The sequence below is a fragment of the Gymnogyps californianus genome, chromosome 1 (assembly GCF_018139145.2).
Source record: "Gymnogyps californianus isolate 813 chromosome 1, ASM1813914v2, whole genome shotgun sequence".
Lineage (NCBI taxonomy): Eukaryota > Metazoa > Chordata > Aves > Accipitriformes > Cathartidae > Gymnogyps > Gymnogyps californianus.
Window position 1 is genome coordinate 174,425,311 of NC_059471.1, and position 25,734 is coordinate 174,451,044.

Consider the following 25,734-nt stretch of genomic DNA (forward strand, 5'->3'; position numbering starts at 1 on the left):
GGTGAAGGAAACAGAGCATTTTCTTGGATATGAAGAAGGCTTTAAGCCCCTGCTACGTTTTGTGCTCCTCACAGGCCTGGATGAAAAAAAGGCCCACATTTTCCAATGAGCACCTCCATCCCAGAGATACAAACCCAGAATCTGTAAAGGTTCCCCTGTGCAGAGAGTAAAGACATTTTGTGCACAAGTAACAACAGGTGCTGTTAATTTGCCACCTCCACACCAAAAGACCTAAGAAACTTTCCCATTACCAATCCTTTTAGGCACTATCTCCTTCATGCACAAGGCATACTTCTGGTATAGCTACAAGTTGGCCAGCAAAATTAAGCACAGATTAAATTAAAAAATGTTTCTTGGACAAATTTCTAGCCATATTTCTTTTAAATGTAAGTTATGAATGAGTGTCTATTTCGTAGAAAACAAATGGTAAGGACTGTCACCACAGTACAATGGGGGCCTCAACCTCTTCCAAGACTCTGTGGTCAGTTATAATATTAAGTAGGACTAGCAGTAAGAAAGGAAAAATTACTCTGCATGTCTTAATACAATAATCAATATCATCAATATTTTCAGAGAAGAATAAGAAGTCTATCAAGAAAAATCTAAATTAAAAAAATTGCGAGCAGCAGCAGTTTTCTTTTGATTATTCATGCTTTGAATCCCCCAAGTGTCTTTTTAATTGTTTTATTTTTACTCTTAACTGAATGACTATTACACTTGTCCCAGACTTGTGAGTTAACTGAATCTTCACAGCTTTAGTGTGCCTTTTGGAGACGTTTCCTACCATTTTATGGCTCTTTCTCCCTTCTAAAAACTCACTCAACCTTAATGAAATTTCATTTTAATATGTGCATTTTCTTGAAAATAATCCAAGGATAGCTATTCAGTCATAAAATCCTAACTCACTCATTTATGCATGTGTACTTGCTATATTATCCTTCATATCCTTTATAATATATTTAATCACAAAGTACTACTACCACTACAAAGCCAACAGTTTTTATAATGTACTGCAGCCTAGCAGAAGTGGTTTACCATGACAATGGAGCTAGATTAGACACAAAACACTACTAATCTCCTCATAAATTTAGTCTTCATGATTCATGTTTAGTTGTACCCAGATATGAACAAATTTACCTCAAAAAAAGGCAAATAATCTTGCTAAGAATGTAAAGGTCAAACACTATGCAGTGAGACACTGAGCCAAATTCGATTTCACTTTATGTCAGAAATAAATGCATTGTCAGTGACTCGGTGCTGGCTACATATTCTGTGACTAATCTTAGACCACCATAAATAAGAAGCTGACAACAGCTATAAAACTGTTTCCATTCCCATCCATGAATCTCCAATTCCTAGTACCCAGTCACCACAAAACAATCCATGCAAACACACAGTTAAGGAAATGTCCTAATAATAACTAGTTTGTTGTAAATATGACTAAGCAACAACATGTAAGCCAATGCTAAAACAGCAAGAAAGGGTCTGCACAGTGTATGTGGCAAAAAATACATGCATTGTAGTATAAATCCTTCACTTAGGAAAACTCCCAGTGACAAGACACATAAGCCACATGTTGTTACAAAATAAAGTCTGTTTTTTTTCTCCTGCTAGTATAACTGTATGTACCAGACCACAACAGACTAGCAGTCTGTCTCTCAAGCCCAGGCTTAATACCATATCCACAGCTTCTCCAGGCTTCCCTCAAGCACTAATTAATAGCCAACCCTAAATTTCTCAGAAATCCCAAAAATTAACTTTTCCAGGTGCCAGGCTTCTTTAACACTACTAGAAGCCTTTCCTCCATCCTCCAAGAAGTGAGGTACCTGGGAAGCCTCCTGTTCTCCTCTGTACCAGAGGGTAACATGCCTCCTATAAGACTGTCTCCAAAACTTTCGGGTTTTGGACAAGTCTAGTTTTAATCAGGCATCAGCCTACCTGTCTGCATACCCATTCCCAGTTTCAGTCTTGCTCAAGCTCTGAGTCAGGGTTGGCTGTTCAGCAGCCCTGATTTAAAAGAAATGGTGGAGAGTTACGACTGCAGTTGAGAAGTGTACTTAGGTGCACGATCACACGCATCCATGTTCAGCACAGCAGTTAAGCTCACTACAGTATTTCCAGCCAATGCTGTAAGATATGAGTATGCTCATCTCTAATATTTAAATAATCTTCCTTCAAAAGTGGAGTTTGAACCCTGCTAATGGACAGGAGTTTCTGAGCAAACAAAAGGGCGGATGACCCAGGCAGAAGTCTTAAATCTTCTTAAAGGAGCCGGACAGAAGGGGACCAGCAGGGATCAGAAAATGGCAGAATTTGTAGGGGAGCTGTTGTTGATGAGGAAGCCAATTTAGAGAGAACATTTTTACCAGAAACAGGTATGAATGTGCCACCTCATTGTTCAAACAGGGGATGTGGCCGGGCTTTAGTGGGATGGACTGTATTACAAGGAGGGGCAGTCATCAAAGCACAACCCTGGCTATTTTCACAATGTTGGCCGCATTACGCCAGCAAGGGGCTGCTCTGCTTGTCCTCATTTGGAGCTCAGCCATTTGATGTGGAACCTAAGCAGCAGTAGTTCAGCTCACAATACAGACCTGGTCTAGATTCATTCAGACACGCACATCCACAAGTCTAATTTTAAGAAGTGTGGAAATCAAAGCTCAGAGTGGGGCACTAGGGCTTTGTGAATAGGAGAGATCCAAAGGCTGAACCTAAAGAGGTGCATGTCACTCAGGAAGCTACCAACAGGAAGTCTAAGCATAAGGGTAAGTCTGACCTCCTCCAAGTTTAGACATCTGATTCCTGTCTGCATACTAAAGCTCCCCCCTCCACTTGTCATCCAGAACCTAAACCGTATTGCTGACACAGACTCTTGTATCTATTATTTGACAGAATTGAGCAAAACTCACTCTTTCAGTTGAAATATATATGAGAATGAGTGCTGCAAGTCATCTTCTAAGTTATTCAATAACTTAGTAATTAAATTATTACAAAAACTAGGTTTGGTTTCTAAGCATCAGGGGATACAGTCGTGCTCCCCCATCCCACCCCCATGTTTCCTAATGATCCAGCTGTTCTGAATTAGAGAGCTCCTCAACTCCACTGCATGAATTGATGTCACTGAAGAGGAAACAAAAAAAGGAACTAAACGCAGTAACTGCTCCTGTAATTCAGTAGGAAGGTGAAGACTTCTTCTGGATCCTGCTCACTGAACATTATTTTTGATTTTTATATTGAACTATCACTGAAGGAGAAAAAAACAACAGAAATAATCCCAAGAGTAGAAATCATCCCTAACTGGGGAGGAGAACTGAAACAGGCATTTGCTTCCTGGATTGGGAGCTGGGTTCCTCTCCACTTCCAGTTTAGAAGCTAGGCACATAGTTATTTACACAGAAGCAACACTGTATTTTGCACAGAATTTCATCTCTGAGTTTCAGGTGCCAAATGAAAGCACAGCCAGGATTAGGTGATGTGTGAAGCGTGCATGGAGAGAGAAAGGAAGACAGACTTTGGGTGACAATTTTTTACTCCAATGCCAAAAGAACTGTCTACATTCTTCTTTGGATTTAGCTCACAGTTTTCTTTCTTGTTAAAAAACCCTATTCATTGAGAGTTATGACAGTCTGCTTGAAGAAACTAAATTCTTCTCAATTGCACAACTTCTGAACAGCTTTATTGTCAATCAATGAAGTCATAGCGTTGGCCACTGGCAGAAATAAAACAACAAAAATTTGCTCCCCAAAAAATTTTTCAGACATACAGTATCAAATATGCTAAGGGCACTAGGAACAAAGCAGAGATTATAAGACAAAACATAATAGGTGATCAGAAATGAATAAAATAACCATGCAAACTCAACACAGAAAAAGGTACTCTCTCTGTGCTTTTTTAAATGGCACTTAATTCTCATCACCAAGTGTATTCTAAAACAGGAGAAAGAGGAAGCCCTGTTTCTGCTCATCCAGTATCAGCAAGAAATTTAAACAACAGAAGGATTTAGTTGCCTGAATTGAAGCAGGTATTTCAGGCCTGCTTGTTTCATAGTGATCATTTAAATTAAACAAAAGAATTAACTTGAATAATTTGTTACCTTTTTCTGGAAGCGTACTGGCATTGCATATCTGTTCTTCACCATCACCAGCAGATGTTGCAGCTTTTATTTTAAATTGATAAGTAGCATTGGAAAGCAGATTTCTAAAAGTATGCAGTGTATCGTAAGATGAAAAATTTGCAGAATTTCCTTCAACTGTTATGATGTAATGAGTAATTACACCGTTGGATGAAGCAGGAGGGTCCCACTGCACTAGGATCGATTGCCAACTCGTTGCAATACAATGAACATTCTGGACAGCATCTGGTACTTAAAAGATACACATGCACCAAAGATTAACATTCCCACACAATTAAAATGGCAATCACAGAACAATATAGTCAGAGAAGCAGACCCAATGTTCATAACGAGGGTCAAACATTCCAGTGGCAGACAAATTGATAAAAGAAACACACTGAGAGAACAAAAATATGTCTTTGTCCTCATTAGACGGTTCATTTCCAACTACTATGAACATGACTGATGCTAGTACTTGAAAGAGAAGAGGCCATCTATCTGGCTTTTTCCTAGCTGTATGCTCCAATTTTATTTTCATATCTGCTCGTATTTTCCCCATGGTTTTTTAATCAAAGTGTGGTAAAACATACACAATAGTGTGAAATCCATATATATACTCCACAACAGTATCAACAGCAGAAGTTCCTTATTTATGTTAGCTTTGTTTCTTTTAGGCACTTTATCATATCTCTCTGTCCTTTCAGCAGAGGCAAAACAGAAGTTATTGGGCAGGTTTCAGAGCTGTCATATCAATGCTATTACCTTACTGTTCCCCACCTCCTTGCTGGTTCCAGCAGGAGAAATTTTTTTACATGCTCATAAAAATTTAATAAAAGGTAACAGATATTATACTCATGCTGAAAACAGAGCAATTATCTGTGAACAATTGATTAAATAGAACAATGAATTAAAGTATCTCAGAAAGGGCTAAACTGCTGGCTGTACCAGCTAAGAGAAAATGAATACATAGTGAGGGGTGCCCCAATCTACTTCCTCTATTGAAACATGTCCAGGAATCCATAAAATAGTGAAAAGACTGTCAGTGAGGTATCAGAAATAGAGGGAAACATGTCCATTATCACTGCAAAGAGGTAAATGAATCTCTTTAAAATGATTAATTTTCAGAGTTCAGAGAAAAATCTTGTTTTAAAAAGCAGCATCTGCAGAAGAAAGAAGATTAACTGGCACTTTTAATGAAGACTAGAGACAGAATCCTTAGATGAACTCAGTGAGGAACTGATCCAGCAATTGCCCAAAATCTGGGTTGGAGCGAAAGGAAACAATGCTGCAACTAGTGGAGCATAAAATCTGAGAAAAAGCTGTAAAATGACTAGACCACGCTCCTGTGGGCAATGTCTCTCCAGCACTTCTGAAGAAAGTACTATGAGTATGGAATGTCAGTGATGAAATGAGACAACTGATGGATGACCACGGCTCTTGGGCAGGACAACCCCCAGCTGCAGCGATCCAACAGCCAACCTGAACCAGTTCAGTGATGGTCCAGATTTCTCATGGTGTTGTAACTGCTGGGTACAACAAACAGCATAATTTTTCCCAGAACCTCTGTTTTATCAGCTCTTGAAAGAATATTTCACCAGAAGCATGGTCTTGAAAAACTGTAGTCACCACATGGGATCTTTTGATACTTCGTCTGCTCCCCCTGCTGTCAGTATAAAGGAACCTTGGAGTTCAGACACAGTTCCCTAACCCATGCTAGTCCCCTGGCACTGACAGCCCCTATAAGGTACATGAGCCTGGGGATTGCTCTGACCTGGCAAAGGAGCTACAGTTTTGCACAAAGGCCAGTTTCACAAACCCGCAGAGCTCCCGGGCTCTCTTTAGTGAATGCTGAATTTTCACTTTCACATGATACAGTTTTTCATTTTGAAACAACCTGCAACTTCAAAAGACACGTAGAAGGCACAAGACAAAACTGCACATAATTAATTAATTAAGCCAGCTATATTGCGTAGTCCTCCCCAGTTGGCAGGAAGAATAAGATCTAACAAATTAGGATATTTAATTAGTGGCTAGCTTCCCTTCCTAAAATAAATCATAAAAAATGTTAAAAATTTCTATTTGTTTAATACAATTTCCAGTTCATTTGCCAATCTTTTGTCCAGCTGCTTTTGATACTGCTAAAGTTTCAGTTATTTTCAAAGGGATCTGAATTATCGCTTTGATCTGCAAAGACTGATATCTATCTAATTTTCCTTCCTTTATCTGTGATGCTATTAAAAGATTTATAGTAGCCATATAAGCCTCTCATTTCAGATGAGGACATTTCTAATTCTACACTTCCGACATCAAACTTCAAACCCAGCCTATCCGGTACAATAGGAATGTGAATCGGCGTTACACAGGCAGAAGACAATGAGATAGTGTTATGTTACGTTTTCTTTGGAGAGAAGAGGAAGACTGTTGTTCAGCCATACAAGGAAAATATATATAAACAGAAGTGCAGTGTAGAAAAAGTCACGTCTAACCTGATTCCATCGTTGTAAACTGGACAGCATTACTGAACTGATTGCCATTCCCAAGCTTGGTAAATGCAGAGACACTGATAAAATAAGGGCTGAACGGTTCTAATCCAACAAGGTTTGCCTCATGGTTTGAACCTGAAATGTTCTTAAGGAAGGAAAAATTATTAGTATGCAATTAATCTGTGTAAACATTGTGGGCTTCACCTTGAACCCACTGAAATGAACAGAAGATTTAGAGCCATAGTCTTGCCTCTTCCACTCTGAGTAGCTTTCAGTCAAAGTATTCCCTGAGCTCAACGAGAAAGAATGCAGGGTCAAATTCTTCCTTTCCCTTCTCCTCTCCCTCTTTCACTGTGGCTTGTGAGGAAGATATGCCAAAGGATGGTATCATAATTACCATAGCATTGTTGTTAGAACAGATTAACTCCACATATACCTTTTTTTACCAATCCTGAAAACTCTTGTCACCTCCACACTGCCACATCAACATCCTCTCACTTTCTGCTCCCTTACTACACCTCTGCAGTGGAAGAGGTCATGGGTCATAGCTTCTCATTTCTTTTACTTTACCTGAGCCAGACACACACTGATGAAGAGCTTCGAAAAAAGCTAAAAATCACAGTTCAGTTCCTGGTAGCTGTTTTTCCCAGAGCATGCAAAGCATATTTTGTGCAAATGTTGAGAGGAATGTAATAGCAGCAGGGAAAGAGCTGAATTTCAGCAAGAAAACCTGGTGAACATCTTGTGGGATCCAAATTATCAGAGAATTATGGTGCCTAACTACAATATTTCTATATAAATTGCTCTGCCTGTCTTGCTGCCACAACCTATATCTAATTTCTTGCCCATATTAACATTACAAAACATAAAGAAACGTAGGGCATAGCAGACGCATTCAAATACTCTAGCCAGTTTCTGTATTCTAATTGGGTTTCAGTCTGCCTCAGACGGACAGTGGAGAATAATCTTTGGTGGTCTCCACGAGCACCCAAAGAATGTGTTTCCAAAGGCAGCTGGCTGTAGAAACCACTGTTCCTCTTCTGTATATGCATTGTGCTCCTCCTCTTCCAAGGATTATGGAAGAAACTAGGGTGATGCCAGCACTTCATTCCACAATGGGGAGTAACAGCAGACTGCATAAGGGGTAGCACAGTAGGCCATCCCATGGGGACCGATTTCCACAATACATACATTTAACAACAGCACAAGCAGTTTCCTTGCATGCTAAGCCTCTGCAATAAGAATTGTCTTGCTGAGGGAGCTGGAGTAATGAAGCTCCTCACAGTCCCACATGTACCTTACACTGCATATCTTAAACTTGTATCTCACTCCAGCAATGTCTTTTCCCTGCAGCTTTTACAAGTGTCTCGGGTGAACAGAACTCGCTATGTAGTTTCTAAGCCTGAGATGCAATCCTGGCCTCAGCTTGTTGCCTTTACAGTTCATGGCGCATTTCTTGATGCCATCCAAGCAACCAGATTTAAGCAGATATAAATGCCTCGATCAATTTTTGTATATAATTTTGTATCATCTATTTCAGTTAAAATTTATTCAGTTATTCTTATTCTGCAAAAATAAAAAAATGCAAACCTCTCAACAGTTTTTAACCATTTTTCAAGATGACTAGGAGTGTCTTTCTTTTTGAATCTTGAAAGTCCGCAGATACTAAATAGCTAAACAAAGACAGCCACAAAACAAGTAACTTCTGTCATTTTCTAACATCAAACTTACACTGAAATATGAACTAAAGATTAATAAAGCCCATCATTAATGACATATTAGAAGCTCAAATCAAATTAAAATCTAACAAATTTTTTCTATCTAATTTTAAAAATTGAATTACAGGCATGGCAGTAGGGTAAGTAAACTGTCTTTACAAATGGGAATTTAGAGGAGCTTCTTAATTCTAGGAGCATAACATACTTTTAAAACATTTGTCATATCTTTTGTTCCTAAAGCATGAAAAAGTATTTAAAAAAATTAAACACTGTTAATTATAAACATACCTGATAAAATAGTTTTTCAGTGTTGTTTTGATAAATCTTAAAATTATATCTCATAATAACACCATTTGGCTGGGGACTTGGATCCCATTTTAGCCACACAGAATCTGCAGTGTAGTTGATAATGGTCAAATTCTGGGGTGGAGCTAATGGCACTGCAAAAGAGAAATGCTATTGAGTTCCAAATGACAAATAAACCAGGCAAAACCAAACACTTCGGAGAAGCAGGAGAACATATGTACTTTTGTTACCATTTGTATCTGAACTCAACAAAACAGTACTTCATTGCTATTTTAATCTTTTTCTTTCTCTTTGGCATGAAACAAATTCCATTAATCATGGATAAACGTGAATACATGTTTAGTCAGCAAGGGATCTTCTTAGAGATCTAACAAATCTATTCATCACTTAAACATCCTCATTGCCAGAACTCAGGCATTTAACAAGAGTATTACATATACTACTGGAATGTGATATACTTCACTTCCTACATCATATAGTGAGCGCAACTCTATATATTTACAAGATACGTCATTTACCATGCAGCTGAGAGGAGGTCCATGTAAAGAAGACCTGTGTGAATGTGTCAGAAATATTTCCATGTTTTATTATTTTTCAATTACATGGGGGGATGAAGAGAAAGGTATTGTTGCTTGCTTCAAAATCTCTGACACTTGGCAAACTGTAACACATTCCAAAGGCAAAATACATTGCTCCTTGGAGTTATTTTTGTAATCCTATGCAGAATGTGACCTCCTCTTGTGCACTGTGGCAGGAGGAGAACTCAGAAAAGACTTCCCTTGTCATGTTTCTTTCTTCTGAAAGCTCTTCATGCACAGACCAATGGAAAATGAATCCTTCATCTCAACTCTCTCCAGGTCTGATGTTCAGATCTAAGATGGATACAGTAACATAGGGCCAATATTTCAAAGTTGGTTACAATTGAATTTGCTCACCTGACTCATCTGTGTAGAACTGAAGCATGGCAGATGGACCAGGTCCTTTTATTGTTCTTGCAGCTGCATAAATGCTGTATAACGTGAATGGCAGAAGGTCTTCCAAGATGATAAAATTATTGGTGGTAGAGAATGAGTTATTCCTTTCTGGTCCAAATAAATTTAAATCATAACCTATTATAATACCACTTGGCTTAACAGGAGGGTCCCATGAAAGCATAACTGAGGTAGTTGAGAGATTTGAAAATGTTTTGATTATAGGTGCCGATTCTGGGACTACATGAAGAAATAAGAGAAAAACAAGGATAACCTCAGAAAAATATGAGTTACAATGAAAAATGTCTTTTAGCTATCAGTTAAAGTTGTGCTCTGAGTGGAAAATTCTATTTCATGGTCTCAACACAGAAATGGGTAGCAGTTCTTTGTGTCACTGTATAACAAAAATGCTGGTTAAGTAACACCAGAAAAATAAACACAATAATCTTTTTGTCTTTTAGAAAGCTATTTTGTTTTTTTCTACATTTCCTTAGTATATAGTCGTACTACTTAGTAGTATACTTAGTATACTATTTCGTAGTATATAAAATATACTTATCTTACCATCTTCATCAGTTCTTATATGCAGACTTAGAGCATGCAATTCAGAAGATCCTTTATCAGTGGCTGGTGTGATTTCCAGAATGTAATCAGTGTATTTCTCCAGATTGTCAAAAATGATGCTTGTGTTGTAAGTAACGAAAGACAATATCTTATTGGTTCCCAGTTGCAATAAACTTAGAGAAACATGAAAGAAGACTAAGCCATTTGGCTGGGATGGTGGAAGCCAGCTTACATTTACAGAAGATGAGGAAATGTTTTGATAGACCAGATTTTCAACAAAACCATCTGGGACTATGAGAGACAATAAGCAAAAAAATAAATGCATGGATTACGGTAAAAAAGCATCCAAAACTAAAACAGAAATAAATGCTCAATGTATGATTAGTCTGTAAATCTCACTTGTAATATTTTGTACAACTTTAAAAAATCATTTATGTTTCACTATCAGAAGCAAAATGTTTTGAAGGCATATATGAATAACCATCTATGTTAAATTTATTCAATAAAAGAGTCTTAATGATGGTTTAAGACAATATTTTTATTGCTCATATCCAAAGAAGCTTGTGAACTACATTCTTAGTATTATAAAGCAAAGACTCAGATCAAAATGTCTTCCTTGCAAAGAAAAATACTGCAGTATTGAAAACAGTACCTACTAAATTTCTTTTAACTTTGCCATCATAACAGTAAAATAATTTTAAAGTTGGAGAGTATTTAATAAATGGAAGCACTGATATACACTGAGCATTAAAAAAGTTATTAACTTACTATCCTGATCTGTATACACGTCTATTATTTCACTGGTTTTGTTTCCATCTCCAAAAGCTGTGCTTGCAGTTAACCATAGAGTATAATGGCTGTATTTTGCCAAGTCATCCAGAACTGCAGACTGGGACATACTGACATCGCTGTCGTTACCATAACTTGTGAAATTCTAAAGGAAAAAAAAAAGTGTTGCCATTGCAAATGTTATTTATTCATTGATTTCTCTTTCTAGTTTCTCATTTAGCCATCACCACCACCACCAAATATGATTCACCATAGTGTTCAAGAAACATAAACCTACACTTTGACTTCTAATGAGTCCTGATTTTTACTGAAATACTCAAGTAATTTGTTGTATGGTGCCTATTGTTACTCCTTGTAAGTACTAGAGTATGTAACTGACTCCTCCTGTTGTTTGTAGTTGAATGCCAATTCACCTTTTTTTAAGACACATTAAATCTGTAATATTGCAACGTGTTTATTCATATTGCATCAAGAAAATGACAAAAAAAAGTATCATCTGCTAATTGGTCATAGATTACATGATCACACGTGAATGCCTTGCCTGATCTGCATGAAGCAAATCAAAGGACTTCTCTCACTTTATTCTATTTTTATGAGAGTAGATCTTACAGAAAATTGTCTGATTTTGAATTTAAAACTTCCAGTGGCAGAGATCTCACCGCAACACTTGATAAACTGTTCCTTTTGTTAGTTGTCCTTTCCATTAAAAATATGTCATTATTTCTAATGCAAACATCTGTACCAAATGGATTGCGTTAAACTTAAGGAACCAAGAGAATTTCTTTTCTTTGTGCAGTTACTTGCTAACAAAAGGATTGCACCAGAACCAAGTCTCACTTTCTTTCGAAACATATAAAAAATGCCACTAAAACTGTGACTGTAGCAATAGGTTAGTGCTCTAGATCAGCCCCTCTGAGGAGGCTATTCCTGTTTGGAATGAACCATTTTGGAAACTGAATAGAAAAAAATATAAATCAGATTATTTATGTAAGGTCAGCTATACCACATAACTGAATGTGTCAAATCACCCACTGCTTTACGGGAACCTGACTTAGATGATCCAAAGTAGTTTGGTTCGTGTTTTGAAAACTGTCGAGAGGTTATGTACCCCATAGGCCTATTCAGCTCCAGCATTGGGTAGGAAGTCAAAACTTTGCTCCTGATTTGAAAAGTCTGTATCATTCCTCTCCAGCAGCGACATTGCCCCGTTGAGCAGATGGCATGGGCAGCACTTCTCAGGACCAAAGGAGTCCTCCTAATTTTTCTACATAGCAATATTTTCATAGTGAGCTGGATTTTGCCCAACCCCCTGATGAATCGCCTAGTACACATTTCAGTTATTTGGCCTGCCCACTATTTTTGGTGTTACATTTTATTCGCACCCTCCATCTCCTTAAAATCAAAGCTGGCTTTAAATTAAATGCTTTCCTAAAAAAGAGAGGCTGTGATAGCAGACTTACTAAAACAGGAGGAAGGTGACTGTAATGTTTGCACATTTAAATTCAGAAATACCACATATAAACACAGGCATACTAAAACTGCATACTGAAAAATGGGTTATATTTCTCTTGAGGAAAATTCCTACTGAAGAAATCACTGTGATACGCTCTACCAAACAGCTGAGCCAGTACTGTGCAAACTGATAGTTCAGTATGCCATCTTGATGTCTGTCATCAATATGTATCAGTTTATATATCTAATGTAACACTTCACCAATTTTTTTGTACAGGCAAAATTATTTTATTTCTGCAGAAAATAATAGGTGACACTCTCATTCATTCCCTGAGATTTTTATACCAATATCTGAAAACCTAGTTTTGCCTACAGTCACTAGTGCTCACATAACATAAATAAGTAAACCGTTTGGCATTCAAAATGTAAGCGTTTGTTTTGAATGCAGAATAGAAGCCGCACAAATTTGTGGTATAAATTTCTATATCCACTCCTATTAACAGACTTAAAGCACATTGTTAAGTTTGTCTGAAAGATTAGGTTAAGTCAACATCAGTCAAAATACTATGAAATTCCACCTTAATATATGACTTTCTTCTAAACATAGATGGAAGCTCACACTATCTTCACGGAACTAACTGAAAAAGGCTAGGAAGAGCTTTACTTTACACTGGGGTAGGGTATGATACAGGAAACAGAGGATCGAATTCTAAGATATTTAATTAAGCTTTCTGGTGCTCAAGCACAGTATGACAGAAAATACCTTCTGACCCAGAAGCATCATTCTACTACCCTCCTGTTGTTATTATTATTAGATATTGTAATTATTGTTAGATATTGTAATTATTAATAATTAGTAATTTATTATAATAATACCTAAGAAGAACCAAAAAAAGACCTTAAATATTTCTCTGAGTTTTCAAGGTAAAAATGTCAAAGGTACCACATCACGTTTTGATTCTAGATTTAATGGGAGTTTATTGGTATGAACAGCTGAAAATGCAACTCAGTTTAAAAAGCATACCTTTACAATTTAGTCAGCTGTCTCGCAGTTAAGGACTCAGTGAACCAACGTGAACGCTACAACAACAGACTTTTTGGTGGTTCAACAAAAACTGTTTTAAGAGGTAGTCCCCTTACTATGAGGAGCCCAAGGACTGGAGATTACCTCAAACTTCTGATATGACAAAATATTAGAAAAGAATGAAGACATAATTAAGAGTAAGGGTGAGCAGGAAGAACTGTGTGGGTACAAACTGAGAAAAGATGAAACTTGCACTAATTGTACCCTGGGGATAGAACACTATAGGAAGTTTTACAATTAACTGTGGCTGTAGATGAAAGCAAACAGCTTAGGATCTTTGGCTACAGCTGAAGAAATTCTTCCTTCTGTCCCTTTCTTCATCCATACATGAAAGAAGTTTTGACATAGCAAAGTATCAGATTATTAAAAGCAGCTAAGTGTAAGCAATACACACAGGCCATGAAAGTGTCAGCAGAAAGTAGTATCTTCTTCACCTCAGGAAGTGCAGAAATTTCCAGTGGCATAAAGCTGTAATTAGTTGTATACAGACAACACAGTGCTGCTCTTCTTCACTGTTAACCTTTTTTCCCCTGTTCTGTTTCCTTCTTTAGGTTCATTGTATTGCACTGTTGTTTTGAGTTAGAGTATCACATACTTGACTCTGGCAATCAGGTGAGAGTGGTGACACTGTGAGGGCTAATCCAAGCCATCCCTCAAGGAGCGTAATGCACACTGTTCCAGTACCAACCTAAGTGAAGACGTTTCCTTTTTGTGTGCTGTACCATTCTGAGGCCATCTTTTAAAAAAATTGCAGTGTATTTTAGGGAAGTTCCCCTTTTACCCCTATTTTAGTCATACTGGTGAAAGAAAATGTCTGATTATTAAGTTAATATAGCACACTGCTTGCATCCCTTGTCTGCATCCTGAGGGCAGACCAAGCCAAATTTCACTCTGAACTGTATCTAGTCATGTTCACTTAGGTTGGCTTGAAGTACAGCAGGGCTGGACGATTTGGGTTCTAATGTCCAGTCTCTAGAGGGGTGGTGGGCTTTTTTTCTCTACTTAGCTCCTGGTTCCCCTGTCTGGTTTGGCAGAGCCGGACAGTTGTCATCTGTACTGAAATTCCTACACTAGAGAACTTTCTCCAAGCATAAATTTCTATTTGTAATTAGCACCTTTCCCACTTTCTTGCTAATCAAGACACAAGTATAGAGAGATTGAATAAAAGTGTTTATTCAAGTCAGTGATATCTCTTACAGATCAGTATTTAGCAATGAGACAATTACTTTCACAGATTCTTTGACTTCTTTCCTCATTAAGACTGAGAATGTGGGCAGTATGATTGCTTCAAGCACCAGGCAAGGCACCGTGGAGCAAAACTTGCAAAGCTGCTATTGCAAACAGTGAAAGCTTGACATGAACAAGAGGTACAGTGCCATGTCATCTGTGTAGGAAGTGCCCTTCATCAGAATACGTGCCATATCTTTATTGCACTGGGGCAGAGTAGCAAACACAACCCAAAAAGTAGCATTTTCCCTAGACCTATGGCAGCAGAAGATGAAAGATAAAGCTGAACTTGAACCTAGCCTAGCTCAAGTGATGGTTTCTTCTATTTGGCTACCAGTCATTTCTCCCTCTCTGACACTTTTTCTTTTACAACCTGTCAGCATCCCCATAGAAACAGCCCACTCATCTACCAAAATCCTCAAATCTAATCTCCATCACTAAATTTTTCCTTCTGCTGTTCTGGTTCTGAATCCTAGGTCTGAGCATCCCAGGCCTTCTGACTGGACAGCCGCAGTGTAATTTCTCATGTAGACCTGTAAAGCAAAGAAACTATACATTATTTTTCTGCCCTATGAAGGTATGTAGCTTTTTATTCTTTTTAAAGGAAAACTATTTTTCCTGCAAGTTTCTGCATCATGTCAAGGAGTAAACTGCATCCTTTATCTCAGGTCTTTTGGGTTCTTCCCCCTAAACAAAATGCTTTACTCTGCAGCTACTAATTTCCTGTTTTTAACATATTCATAATCAGTGCTTGATATTAATTAGGTTTTAATATGCCTGAGGAGTTTGAGAACGTGAGGAGAAGTGAGAACTTGAGACAACAGAATAGCACTAGTTTTAGTATGACTTTTTTATCTATTTCAGATTATGACAGCATCGGAAGATGTTAATTTGCTTGATATTCTTCAGCCAGGATGTTTTGTCAGGCATCTAGAAGATAAGCTTTAAGACTTGGACCTCTGTTGTTATGTCCTGACAAAGAAGCAGATGAAAGACTGGCAGAGAATGGCTGCTACAGCAGCGTGTCTGAGAAGGTGGGGTTCCTAGAAATGTGAAAAGATCATCTACTTTTTTAATTCTCCTGTGTCATTTCCCAAACTGAAAACACAGTTTGGATAAACATAAGTAGAATGGTGACCTAGATGCAGAGTATTCCAACTAAGGATTATTTCTTTCCAAATGTGTGCAATACAAAACTTACCAACAGCCCCTGCAACTACATGGTTGTACTTCTAAGTTACAGACAGTTGTAAGCTGTATGTGTGCATACGCTCATACAGCTTATAACTGTCTGTATATGTCATATATATAAAATATATATATACATATCAGGCTGGCTTTCTCACACATATTTCTCTGTTGTAAAAAGTAATATAAAATATCTGACAGAAATGAGCAGGGGAGAGTTGTTTTTTTCTCCTGTTTGGCATCTGTCTTGCACCCACAGGAATGCCAAGGTACAGAAAAGGAGTGCAATGTAGATACGGTAGTTGCCATGCCAAATAGTGAACAGAGAGGCACGTGAAGGGCAGAGGGAGTTAACGGCAGCAGATAGATTAGGAGTGGATCATGATTTGAGAGATTAATAGTGATCTCCCATGGCCAGTAAGAGACAGATGCAACAGCAGCTGAAACCTGTCTTCTGATGGCAGAGGGATGAGTTAAAAATCAAAGCTGAAAGGGCAAAAATGGCAGTTTCCACACGTAGAAGTAGAGCTACTGTCAGCACTTTTCTGCCATCCACCACATAATATGCCAAAGCAGCAACTTCCACCCATGCCACCATCCCTTCCTTGCCCAACTACATCACACAATAATGAAACTGGAACCTCACCTTGCTGGGCCAATGCTACTGTGCTCCATCTTCCCTATCTTGCTCCTTCATTTCCAGAGTCCTGGGCACATCCAGAGGGATTTTAGCTCTCAGTGTATCAGTTTCACCTTACCCATTCACCTCAGAGTTCCACCTTCCTGAAGCCAGGAATAGCCCAAGTCCGTAGTCCTCCTCTAAAATCACTTGAGCTGTCCAAGAATTAGATAAATGTAGACGCTCTTCATAGCATGAGCTAGTTCAGGCAATGCACTGGTGTAAAGGTTTCTCCAGGGATTTGTTAGGCTAAGAAAAATGCTGTTGGTATAGCAATGTGTGCAAGCAGAGCTGAAGCTCTAAACTGTAGCCCTGATTTTAATCTCATCAGAATGTGAATTGATGGCATGGTCCTGCTTGCATCTGAAACTGTGCAGACAAAGCCTGGCAACCACACAGCTTCACAGAATTCAGAGAAGTGTATACGCTGAAGTATGTCAGCAATTACTCAGTCACAGGTATTTGTAAAATTTGTGAATATTTTTTTCTAGTTATCTTCAAACACATGCATACCTCACACTAGACGTATCTTGAGCATAAGTTATGCAGTAGAGGTAATTTTTCATGCATTAGTTTCTTCATGAATTGGTATTTCTTTCTTTTCTTCCCCATGTGTAAAGCTTGTGACCAAAAACCTGTCAAGGAAGCTTATTTCTTCTTATTATATTTCTGTATCATAATGTATTTTCAGAAGGGACAACAGAAAAACTATATATACAATTAATAAATGTGGTGCATAATTAAGGATGAAAGTAGCAACAAAAAACCTACACGGGAATGTGTGGATCACCAAAAAATTATAAAAAACATTTTATTTGTCTTTTATGCTTTAACTTAGGAATCTCAATATCTTTGTTTCAATATACTAAACAGTAATTTCCATTTGAGAGTAACAAAAGTATGAAATAATAATGTATTCACTACTTTGACATTATCTTCTTATTTTCAGTACTGTACAAACATGCGTTAAAAAGTAAAAACAGAACTGTTACAGAAATTTATTCAAATTGATAGACTAGACTAAAATAAACAGTCTTAAGGATGTGCAATGAATGTAATTGGTCTTGTGTCTATATATCTATATATGTTGTGCATATATATGTATTAGATGTATGTGTGTGCATATACATACACATATAAACTTTACAATATGGAATATTACACAAAACCTATTTGCTTTAATGCTTAGTGATGTGAATGTCCAATGAGATGCACAGTGGAACACATATGATTACAAGATGTGCTTCTGTCTTTATAAGTTAAAAAACTGCCTTGTGATAAATATGAAAAAACAATGTATTGATAACTATAAAATTGATTTAATCTTTAATGAACTATTAGAACACTTTATTGAATTCTACAAAAGAAGAATATAAAAATAAGCTTACCTGTATGAATATTCCTGAATTATTTTTGAAATAAACTGAGTAGTACAGTATATTTCCATTAGGCTTTTGAGGAGGAGACCAGAATAGCATTACTGATGTGGAAGTAAGGTTTCTGTACACAACATCTTTCGGTGGATCACTTGGTGCTGGAAAAATGTTAAGTTTTAGCATACCTAACTCAAGGTTTTTTACATTTTAGTGCCCAAGAAACATCCACTATAGATTTGACAACATCCTATGTCAAATTAAATGTATTTCTGATTATGGTATAAAAACTGCTTCTGGAAATGATGAAATAAAATAGTAGATGTAAATAAATTTTTAAAACGCTATTTTTTCAGACACATTTGTATTTAGCTGCATTTGTAAACAGATACTCTTTTCTTATACAATTTGTCCTGTACTTACTGCTTTGGGCACATGGAAAGTCTAATTTGCAGACATGGAAGTTGACTGAGTTAGGCCTCTATGCTCCATAATAATAGGAAAAGGATTTGTTTCAGGAATAGGAAGAAAAAAGGATTTGTTTCAGAAAACCTAAATTAAAAGCCTTGTTTTCTTTTTGCTGATTATAAACAGAATTTAGGCTCCCAACTCATGTAGGTAAACCAGATACTTAAGCTTGGACAGTATGATAATTTCTGGTTTTTCCTCTTTCCTCGGCCTATCAAACGTGCAGGAAGGACTCTGTAAGTCTTCTTCAACTAGCCTCTCCTCCTATCCTGTAAAGAATAGCAGCATATGGTCCTTCTCACTAGCACAGTGATGTAGGAGACTCAAATTCAGTTCCTTAAGTCAGCTTAAGAGAATTTAAATCCATATTTCTCGCCATCCAAGAAAGGGCTCTACACAACACGCAGCAGAGCACTGAACACTGTAAGTTATCTTATCTCTCTTGCTTTGTGCTGTTCTAGTTTGTGTAAAATACTAAAATATTAGTTGGAGGGGGAACTCCAGGATCAGTTCCTAAAAATCCTGCCCTAAAAAGTCAGTTCATGTTTCCATAACAGCTTCAACAGCAAAGACTGGGAATACCTACAACCTGATGATTTAGACAGCCTTTTGAGGGCTGGCTTGGATAGATGCTAATCCTGCTAGTGACTGTGGTTTGGGAAGCCAGTTCATCTATGCAGGATGATTCTGAAATATGCCTGCATACTATCCATTTTGGAACAGATTATAGCAATATAATTGATGGGAAAACCAGAAACAATAATTAAACTGAATGACTTTCAAAGCACAGTATATAGTATGATTATTTATAAAAGTCATCTACCATGTTGGAAGTATAAAATCATTAAAATAGAACAAACAAATCAGTGTACACTTACGGATTTCATTTTCAAATTAAAACCATTTCAGACCTGTGAGAGAGTCTCTAAAGAGTATTTACCCTATCAGAAGTTGTGTCACAGCAAGATAAAGCAAAGAGCTATTAAAATATATTATAAAATTAATTTATTTCAAAATTTAAAATTAAATTATTTTAATCTTATCTGTCTTAAAGGGAAATGCAAAGTTCTGCTCAGTAAATTAACAGAAATACCCATCATAATTTTATAGAGCCATAGATACATGTACACACAAAGACAGAGACACACACAAACAGGTAGAATGTCTCTTCTTGACCAGCCAAATGCCACTTCTACTTCAGTAGCTTTATTAACTTAAATAAGGCTGACAGAAATTTAAGGCTGAATGAAATTAAAGATTCACACTATACATAAGCTTACCTCCTTCAGAAGTTCTGAATGTTATAGTATCACTTTTTATGTTGCCATCTCCAAATCTTGTACTTGCTGTTAGGTAAGCACTATACTCATAGTTATTTTCCAGGTCTGTGAACTGCAATGATGTTTCTGTTACATTAACACTCCTTTTTGACATTTTATTCCTAAAGAAAAAGTATTTTATTAATTATATATACACACCATTTCTGTATGTATACAACTGCGGCGTATGATATAAAATTGAAAAATGCAATATTGTGGTAAATACAAATATTTTAGGCTTTAAAAAAAAAGACTGGGATAACTTTTGTCTTTTATGTTGAAAAGCTCACTTTTGTACTGTTGCATCATAACAGGACTCTTAATTTTGCTTAAAAAAAAAACCAAACACCACAGAAATATATTTGTAAATTACATCAGCAAAGACAATGATTATATGGAATATCAAGGAGGAGCATGTCCATCTAGTAACTGCTATCAAATATTATGTGGTACCCTTGGGAAGGACACAGTAGGGCATAACTAAACTGTCTCCCTGGACAGGAATAGCGAAATATAAAAAGATTATAGCAGGGAGCATGCCCTACTGTGACTCTGTGAAATTGGTCAGAAGGCTGAAGTTATAAATGGAATAATAGAAGATGATATGGAACAGGAATTAGCTGGTGCTGAGTTAATTCTGGTGGAATGTAGCAGGGGATCAGAATGGAACTCTAGTCAGGTCAAAACCCGCCTAGAAAGACTGTAAGATGTAACATTAATAAAACGCTGGTATTAGCATAGGTATGAAATGATTATCAGAAAGTAAAATAAGATACAGAAATAACTAACTTGAATTCAAAAAGTCTGCTATTCCTCATTAAATTAATTTAATCTTTTATGAAAAAAAATAGCAGAGAAAAAGCCAACTAATGTTCCATTCCTGCAAAGATGTCTGTATACATGGGTGCCCTGTGTCTTTAATGGGATTTCATACAGGGATGATAATTTGACAACTAAAACCATATATCTTGCTCCAGGAGTCACTGTGGAGCTCTTCACAAACAAAAGAATGAGTTCTAATTCTAAAAAAAAAAAGGGAAAGGCTGATTCAAAATTATTAAATGGGCTGATTTCATCCTTTGATAAATGAATGAATGTCCCATTAGCGAAGATCACCATCTGATACTCCTGAAATAAAGCTACATTAACAAGCAATTGGAATGAGAAAATGTATGAGAACGAAAAAACTAAATTCTCCCTATCCCTTTCAAATTTTGAGTGGAATGGCTCTTGACATGGGAAACGCTCTTGGTAACAGAGAAAGTTAACAACATTTACATTTTTCCCAAACTTCTGACATTTTGAATAGTCAGTAAAGAGATAGAAAAGGTTGCAGCTGCAGTTATCAAATTCTATACAAAGAAAAGACATCTTTTCTTGGATCTTTGCCCAATATATTCTTAGTATGGAAAAATGTAGCTGGTTATAATTTAAGTAAGAAGAAAATCCACAGCTTACTGCTGCAAACACTTCTACTCTGAGTAATTGCATTCTTATAACATCTTATTTGCCAAAAAACATTTCCACAATCAGGCATAGTTAGGAAGAAGAACAAAAGCTTGGGGTGTTTCAGGAAAAGTTGGTTTTCTGTTTAGCAACAACTGAGATTGCAATCAAAATAATAAGAAAACACCAATCAAAGTTAGTTGTCTTCACAGACAATGAGAAAGAAAGTACCTAGCAGAGTAAACTAAGCCAAGGAATTTTAATGAAGAACAATAATATTAAGTTTTAAATGAGATCCTTCAGAAACCCAGACAAAGAGGTTCTAAGAAATTGCACACTTTCACTTGACAAAGACAGGTACCATATTTTCTTAAAAATCTGTACCTCAAAGTAGATCTAGTCAGTAATTATCTCACAAAAATTTGCTGAACAGGATAATGCCAAAAGACAATAGCTATATACAAGTTCAGCAATTTTGGTAATATGCCTTTAATACTCTAGAATTGCAGACTCAGGGAGTACAAGTTTGTAGACTCAAGGCACACAAAGTTGTTTTGCTACCTGCTAGCACTCAAACCCACCTTGTCCTGTGACAAATTCCATGAAAGATACTAACAATGGAAACATTACAGATATTACCCTTTCTGTTCTAATAGTTGTGGATTCTTGTTCCCAATCTGTTAAAGAAAGGTTATCAAATTCTCTATAACTGTTGCAATATATTTAAGAGAAGTTGCAATTTAATTAACATCTGTATTAACCTTCTTCTTTCTGCTTTACTGAGAAGCTCTGGGACTAACAATCTCCCCCCAAATATATTGAATGCCTCCCAAAAGCAGCAACCATGGCACAGCAGTTTGCTGTGTCAAATCTCACCCTGCAATGCATTTTATGAAATTGTATAGACAATTTTGTTAAATACTTAAAATTCCCCTCCTTCCCCTCTCCCCCACCCCAAAAAAACCTCCAAGGAAGGAGTGAAGTTATGGCCCCTTTGAAGGCAACGGGAGTTTTTCTCCAATGTCCTTGCCTCAAGATGATACCTAATGCCTCTCTAATTTTAGATATGGCACAGTAAGGACAGATAAGACAGGGCAAGGAGAATATGGAAGGAAAAAGGACAAGGCTTACTGCAAAAAGTTATGTGGTTGCTTAATTCAAATATTTAGAAAGATGGATCAATTAACAGTTTTTAAAAAATAATTCTTACTAACTCGTCATAATAACAAAAGCAGTAAGCTTTAAGGCAATATAAGGATGAAAAGTTGTATAATCTCAAGTCTTTCAACACAGCCTGTATCAAAACCATAATCCTTATCATGAAGTAACTCTTTCCTAGCTAGAGGATAGTCTTTAATTTAATGTTTTTTGTGGTTAAAGAGCTCCAGACCTTGCCAATACAGTAGCAGTAACAAGACAAGCCAAATTTAACTTTTCTGGAAAGAAGAGCTCACTCCTGTTCACTTTATCACCAAGTTAACTAGAAGCTATAATTTAAAAAAAATTCAATAGGAACTGAGGCCAAACCCTACCCCAAAACTGTCAAGTAACACTAAAATAATAAACGTAAGCTCAATAGTAATGTGTTTACAATGACTGCTGATTTGCACATCTGCTTCACATCTCATAAGGTGCATATTAGCATTTGCTTCCTGCACCTTAGTAGTGGCAATAAAATGGTACAGCATAAATGCAATATATTAAAAATGATCAATAATGAAATCTTTTCACTCCCAGTAGAAGTTATACATAGATCTTTGAAGAGATGCCACATCACTAGACCAAACTATGTTATGCAGAGAATAGGACAGAAGATGCAAGTTTTAAAGTGACAAAACTCGTTTTTAAAGGTGAAAAAAGATCCCAGGAGGGATGACAGGAAAAAAGAAAAAAAAAAAAAAGGGGAAAAAGAAAGGATAGATAGGAAAAAAAAAAAAAATAGTAAATGAAAAATATCTGTTAAAAAATACTTGTTTGCTATGAATATAATAAATACAAAATATAACAGTAGACATAACCGATAGCACATACAAAGACTCTTAACATTGCTTTTACACACTTTCTACAAAAGGAAGCAATATTTCTCTATTTTAAACCTATTTCAAACCTCCTTGACAATTTAGCATAGGCTTGTGCCCTGCCTTAGAACAGGCCTAATCAGAATATAATGAAAATAGTCACGATGCTCTAATTTAAATTTGCATTCATTTACCATGACATAACCTTTAGGAAAATGTTGAAAATACTTACAAAATATTTAATACCTCAATTTTCAGCTACTATATTATATCTGAATTTGTATATACAAAAGGGTAGTATTTTAAGTGCTGGATGAATATTTGTGCTCCAAAAACGTGTAATCAACACATTGTGTAAGAAAAACCTAACATTCCTGATAGGTTACAGATTAATATTTATCCTCAGAACTACTTCCAGAAAATCTTACCAGACGTAAACTGTGTAATAGAGGATAATTCCATTTGGCTCCAGTGGAGGTTTCCATGACAACTTCACAGTGACACCCGACAACTGTTTTACAGAGAGGGATTCTGGAGGAGAACTCGGAGCTATAAAATGAGAGAACAGGACACAACATCTTGTTAAACAGCTAAGATCGATGGGATACGCAGCATCCTTAAATAGGGTTTTAATTATTTGTGATGGAAAGTGAACTTTGTACTATACTGGTACAGTATCCATCAACTAATGTTAAGGCGCAGCTTCTTTTCCTTTTTCTGACAGATGATAAAAGAAGATTTTGCATGGTGGTGTTAGAACATCTGTTTCTGTGATTCAATGGAAAAAGTACTTCATGAGAAAACAGAGCAACGGGTAGGTCACAGTGATTCACCTACTGTCCGAGTACACTGCTGTAATTTTTTTTTCCCCTCTTCTAATAAAAGCAAGAGCTTTATAGGTATGAACACATGTAAAATATAGCAAAATAGTTCCCCTGAGGAAAAAGAGGTGCTGTAAAGAATTATACAAAGCACGAAAAGGTGGAAAAATGGATAAGCATGGCATTGAGAGATGATAAAAGTGTGGGATACTAGGCAGCGGTAAAAATCTATTCACTCCATCAAATAAGGACCACATTCATACATCTAACATGTCACAAGGGCAAATACAAAGATAGGCATTGACTGAAACCCTTAAAATTCATTTTGAGATGAACTCTCCAAGACACCGTATCACAACTGTGTAGGGAAACAACGTAAGTAAATGAAAATGTTAGATTATGTTGGATTTCATTCTAAAGTTCATATAAATATTGCTGAGGAAAAATATACCCATGTATGCATAAGTGATACTGCTTTGTATTAGCATGTTATTGTGAAGTAAATCTTTTTCTTTATCTTGATTCATGGATATATGTATCACTATGAAGTAATATTAGAATTACTTTTGTTTTTCTCAAATTAAACCAAAGAGCATCATGCACTAAAAATTCAGGTCATAGCTGTAGTCATGCATGAAAATTGAGAATATGAGCATAGCTATTAGCAAATCTATGAAACATTTGGTCTGAACCTTGGAACACTCTGTTCCTGTGAATAGAGAACATGTGGTGTATTATAAATATTGTTGTTTTTCAGTTGTTGCTCCTTCTTTCACTATGTCAAAAGTTGGCATAAAGGTTTTAGAACTCTGTACATTTAAGAAAAAAAATATTTTTCATGAACGAAGGTTCACTGAATTCAGTGAATGTCTGTCTTTACCAGCAAAAAATGGTGACAGCTGTATTTAGTGTTTTACTTGTTATATTATCCTCAGTGGCTATATAATAAAAGATCTGTCACAGTGTGAATGTCATGTCTTTTTGGCATGTCTAGTTCATTCTACAGTTCTTATTCAGAGGATATTTTTTGCTGAAGAATAGAATCTACATTGCTCTAAATAAAAATACTCTATGCAAAAGATGGATTTATCCAAATTAGCTGTTCCCAGTGTGCTCCAGCAACATGACTCTTGAGCAAAGGTTTATTAATGACAGTGTGAATGTAAGCCCATCAACATCTTGGAGATTTGCAAAGACCCGTTATCATCAAAAGCTGGATCTTAGGCAAGTCAGCGCTCCCTAAGACATGAAGAGAGACTTAATTTGGGAATGGCTGGTGGGAGGTTTGTGTCAATGCCACTTTAGTCTAGGTTCCCAGAGACTTCCTCCCTAAGCAATGGAGAGGGACAGACACAGGCTTCTCCAAAACGTGAGTCACAGCACCTAAGCTAAGATTCTGCTTTGAATTTTTTTCAGGATTCTCCCTCCAGAAACTATAGAGGGGACCAACGATAACTTCCCACAACTAAATTGGGTACTGAAACTACAAATATCATTTTAATGTTCCTCTGCTGATTTGTGACCTGCTGTACTAATTAGCGTGGGATGCAACGACTGTTTTCTACCCTCAGCCTGCAGTGCAGAACACTCCCCTGCTTGATTTGGAAGTCCAGTACTACAGATGATGGACTTTGAGCATTTTCATAATATTAATAATTCTGCATCTATGTATGTGTATCTGTACATGCATCTGTTTAGAAGAATCCAAAAATTTCCA

The 25,734-nt window shown here is 36.7% G+C and overlaps 1 protein-coding gene across 1 annotated transcript in view; it reads right to left on the reverse strand.

The window, feature by feature from the left end:
• PTPRQ (protein tyrosine phosphatase receptor type Q) overlaps positions 1 to 25,734 on the reverse strand; it is a 111,723-nt gene that overhangs the window by 57,223 nt on the left and 28,766 nt on the right. The window contains exons 17-25 of the mRNA XM_050902422.1: positions 23,625 to 23,745; positions 19,694 to 19,854; positions 17,961 to 18,106; positions 10,922 to 11,087; positions 10,154 to 10,444; positions 9,554 to 9,829; positions 8,601 to 8,752; positions 6,598 to 6,739; positions 4,094 to 4,363 (exon numbers count right to left, since the gene is read on the reverse strand). Coding sequence (XP_050758379.1) covers positions 4,094 to 4,363; positions 6,598 to 6,739; positions 8,601 to 8,752; positions 9,554 to 9,829; positions 10,154 to 10,444; positions 10,922 to 11,087; positions 17,961 to 18,106; positions 19,694 to 19,854; positions 23,625 to 23,745 — 1,725 coding nt within the window. The remainder of the gene's footprint in view (positions 1 to 4,093; positions 4,364 to 6,597; positions 6,740 to 8,600; positions 8,753 to 9,553; positions 9,830 to 10,153; positions 10,445 to 10,921; positions 11,088 to 17,960; positions 18,107 to 19,693; positions 19,855 to 23,624; positions 23,746 to 25,734) is intronic.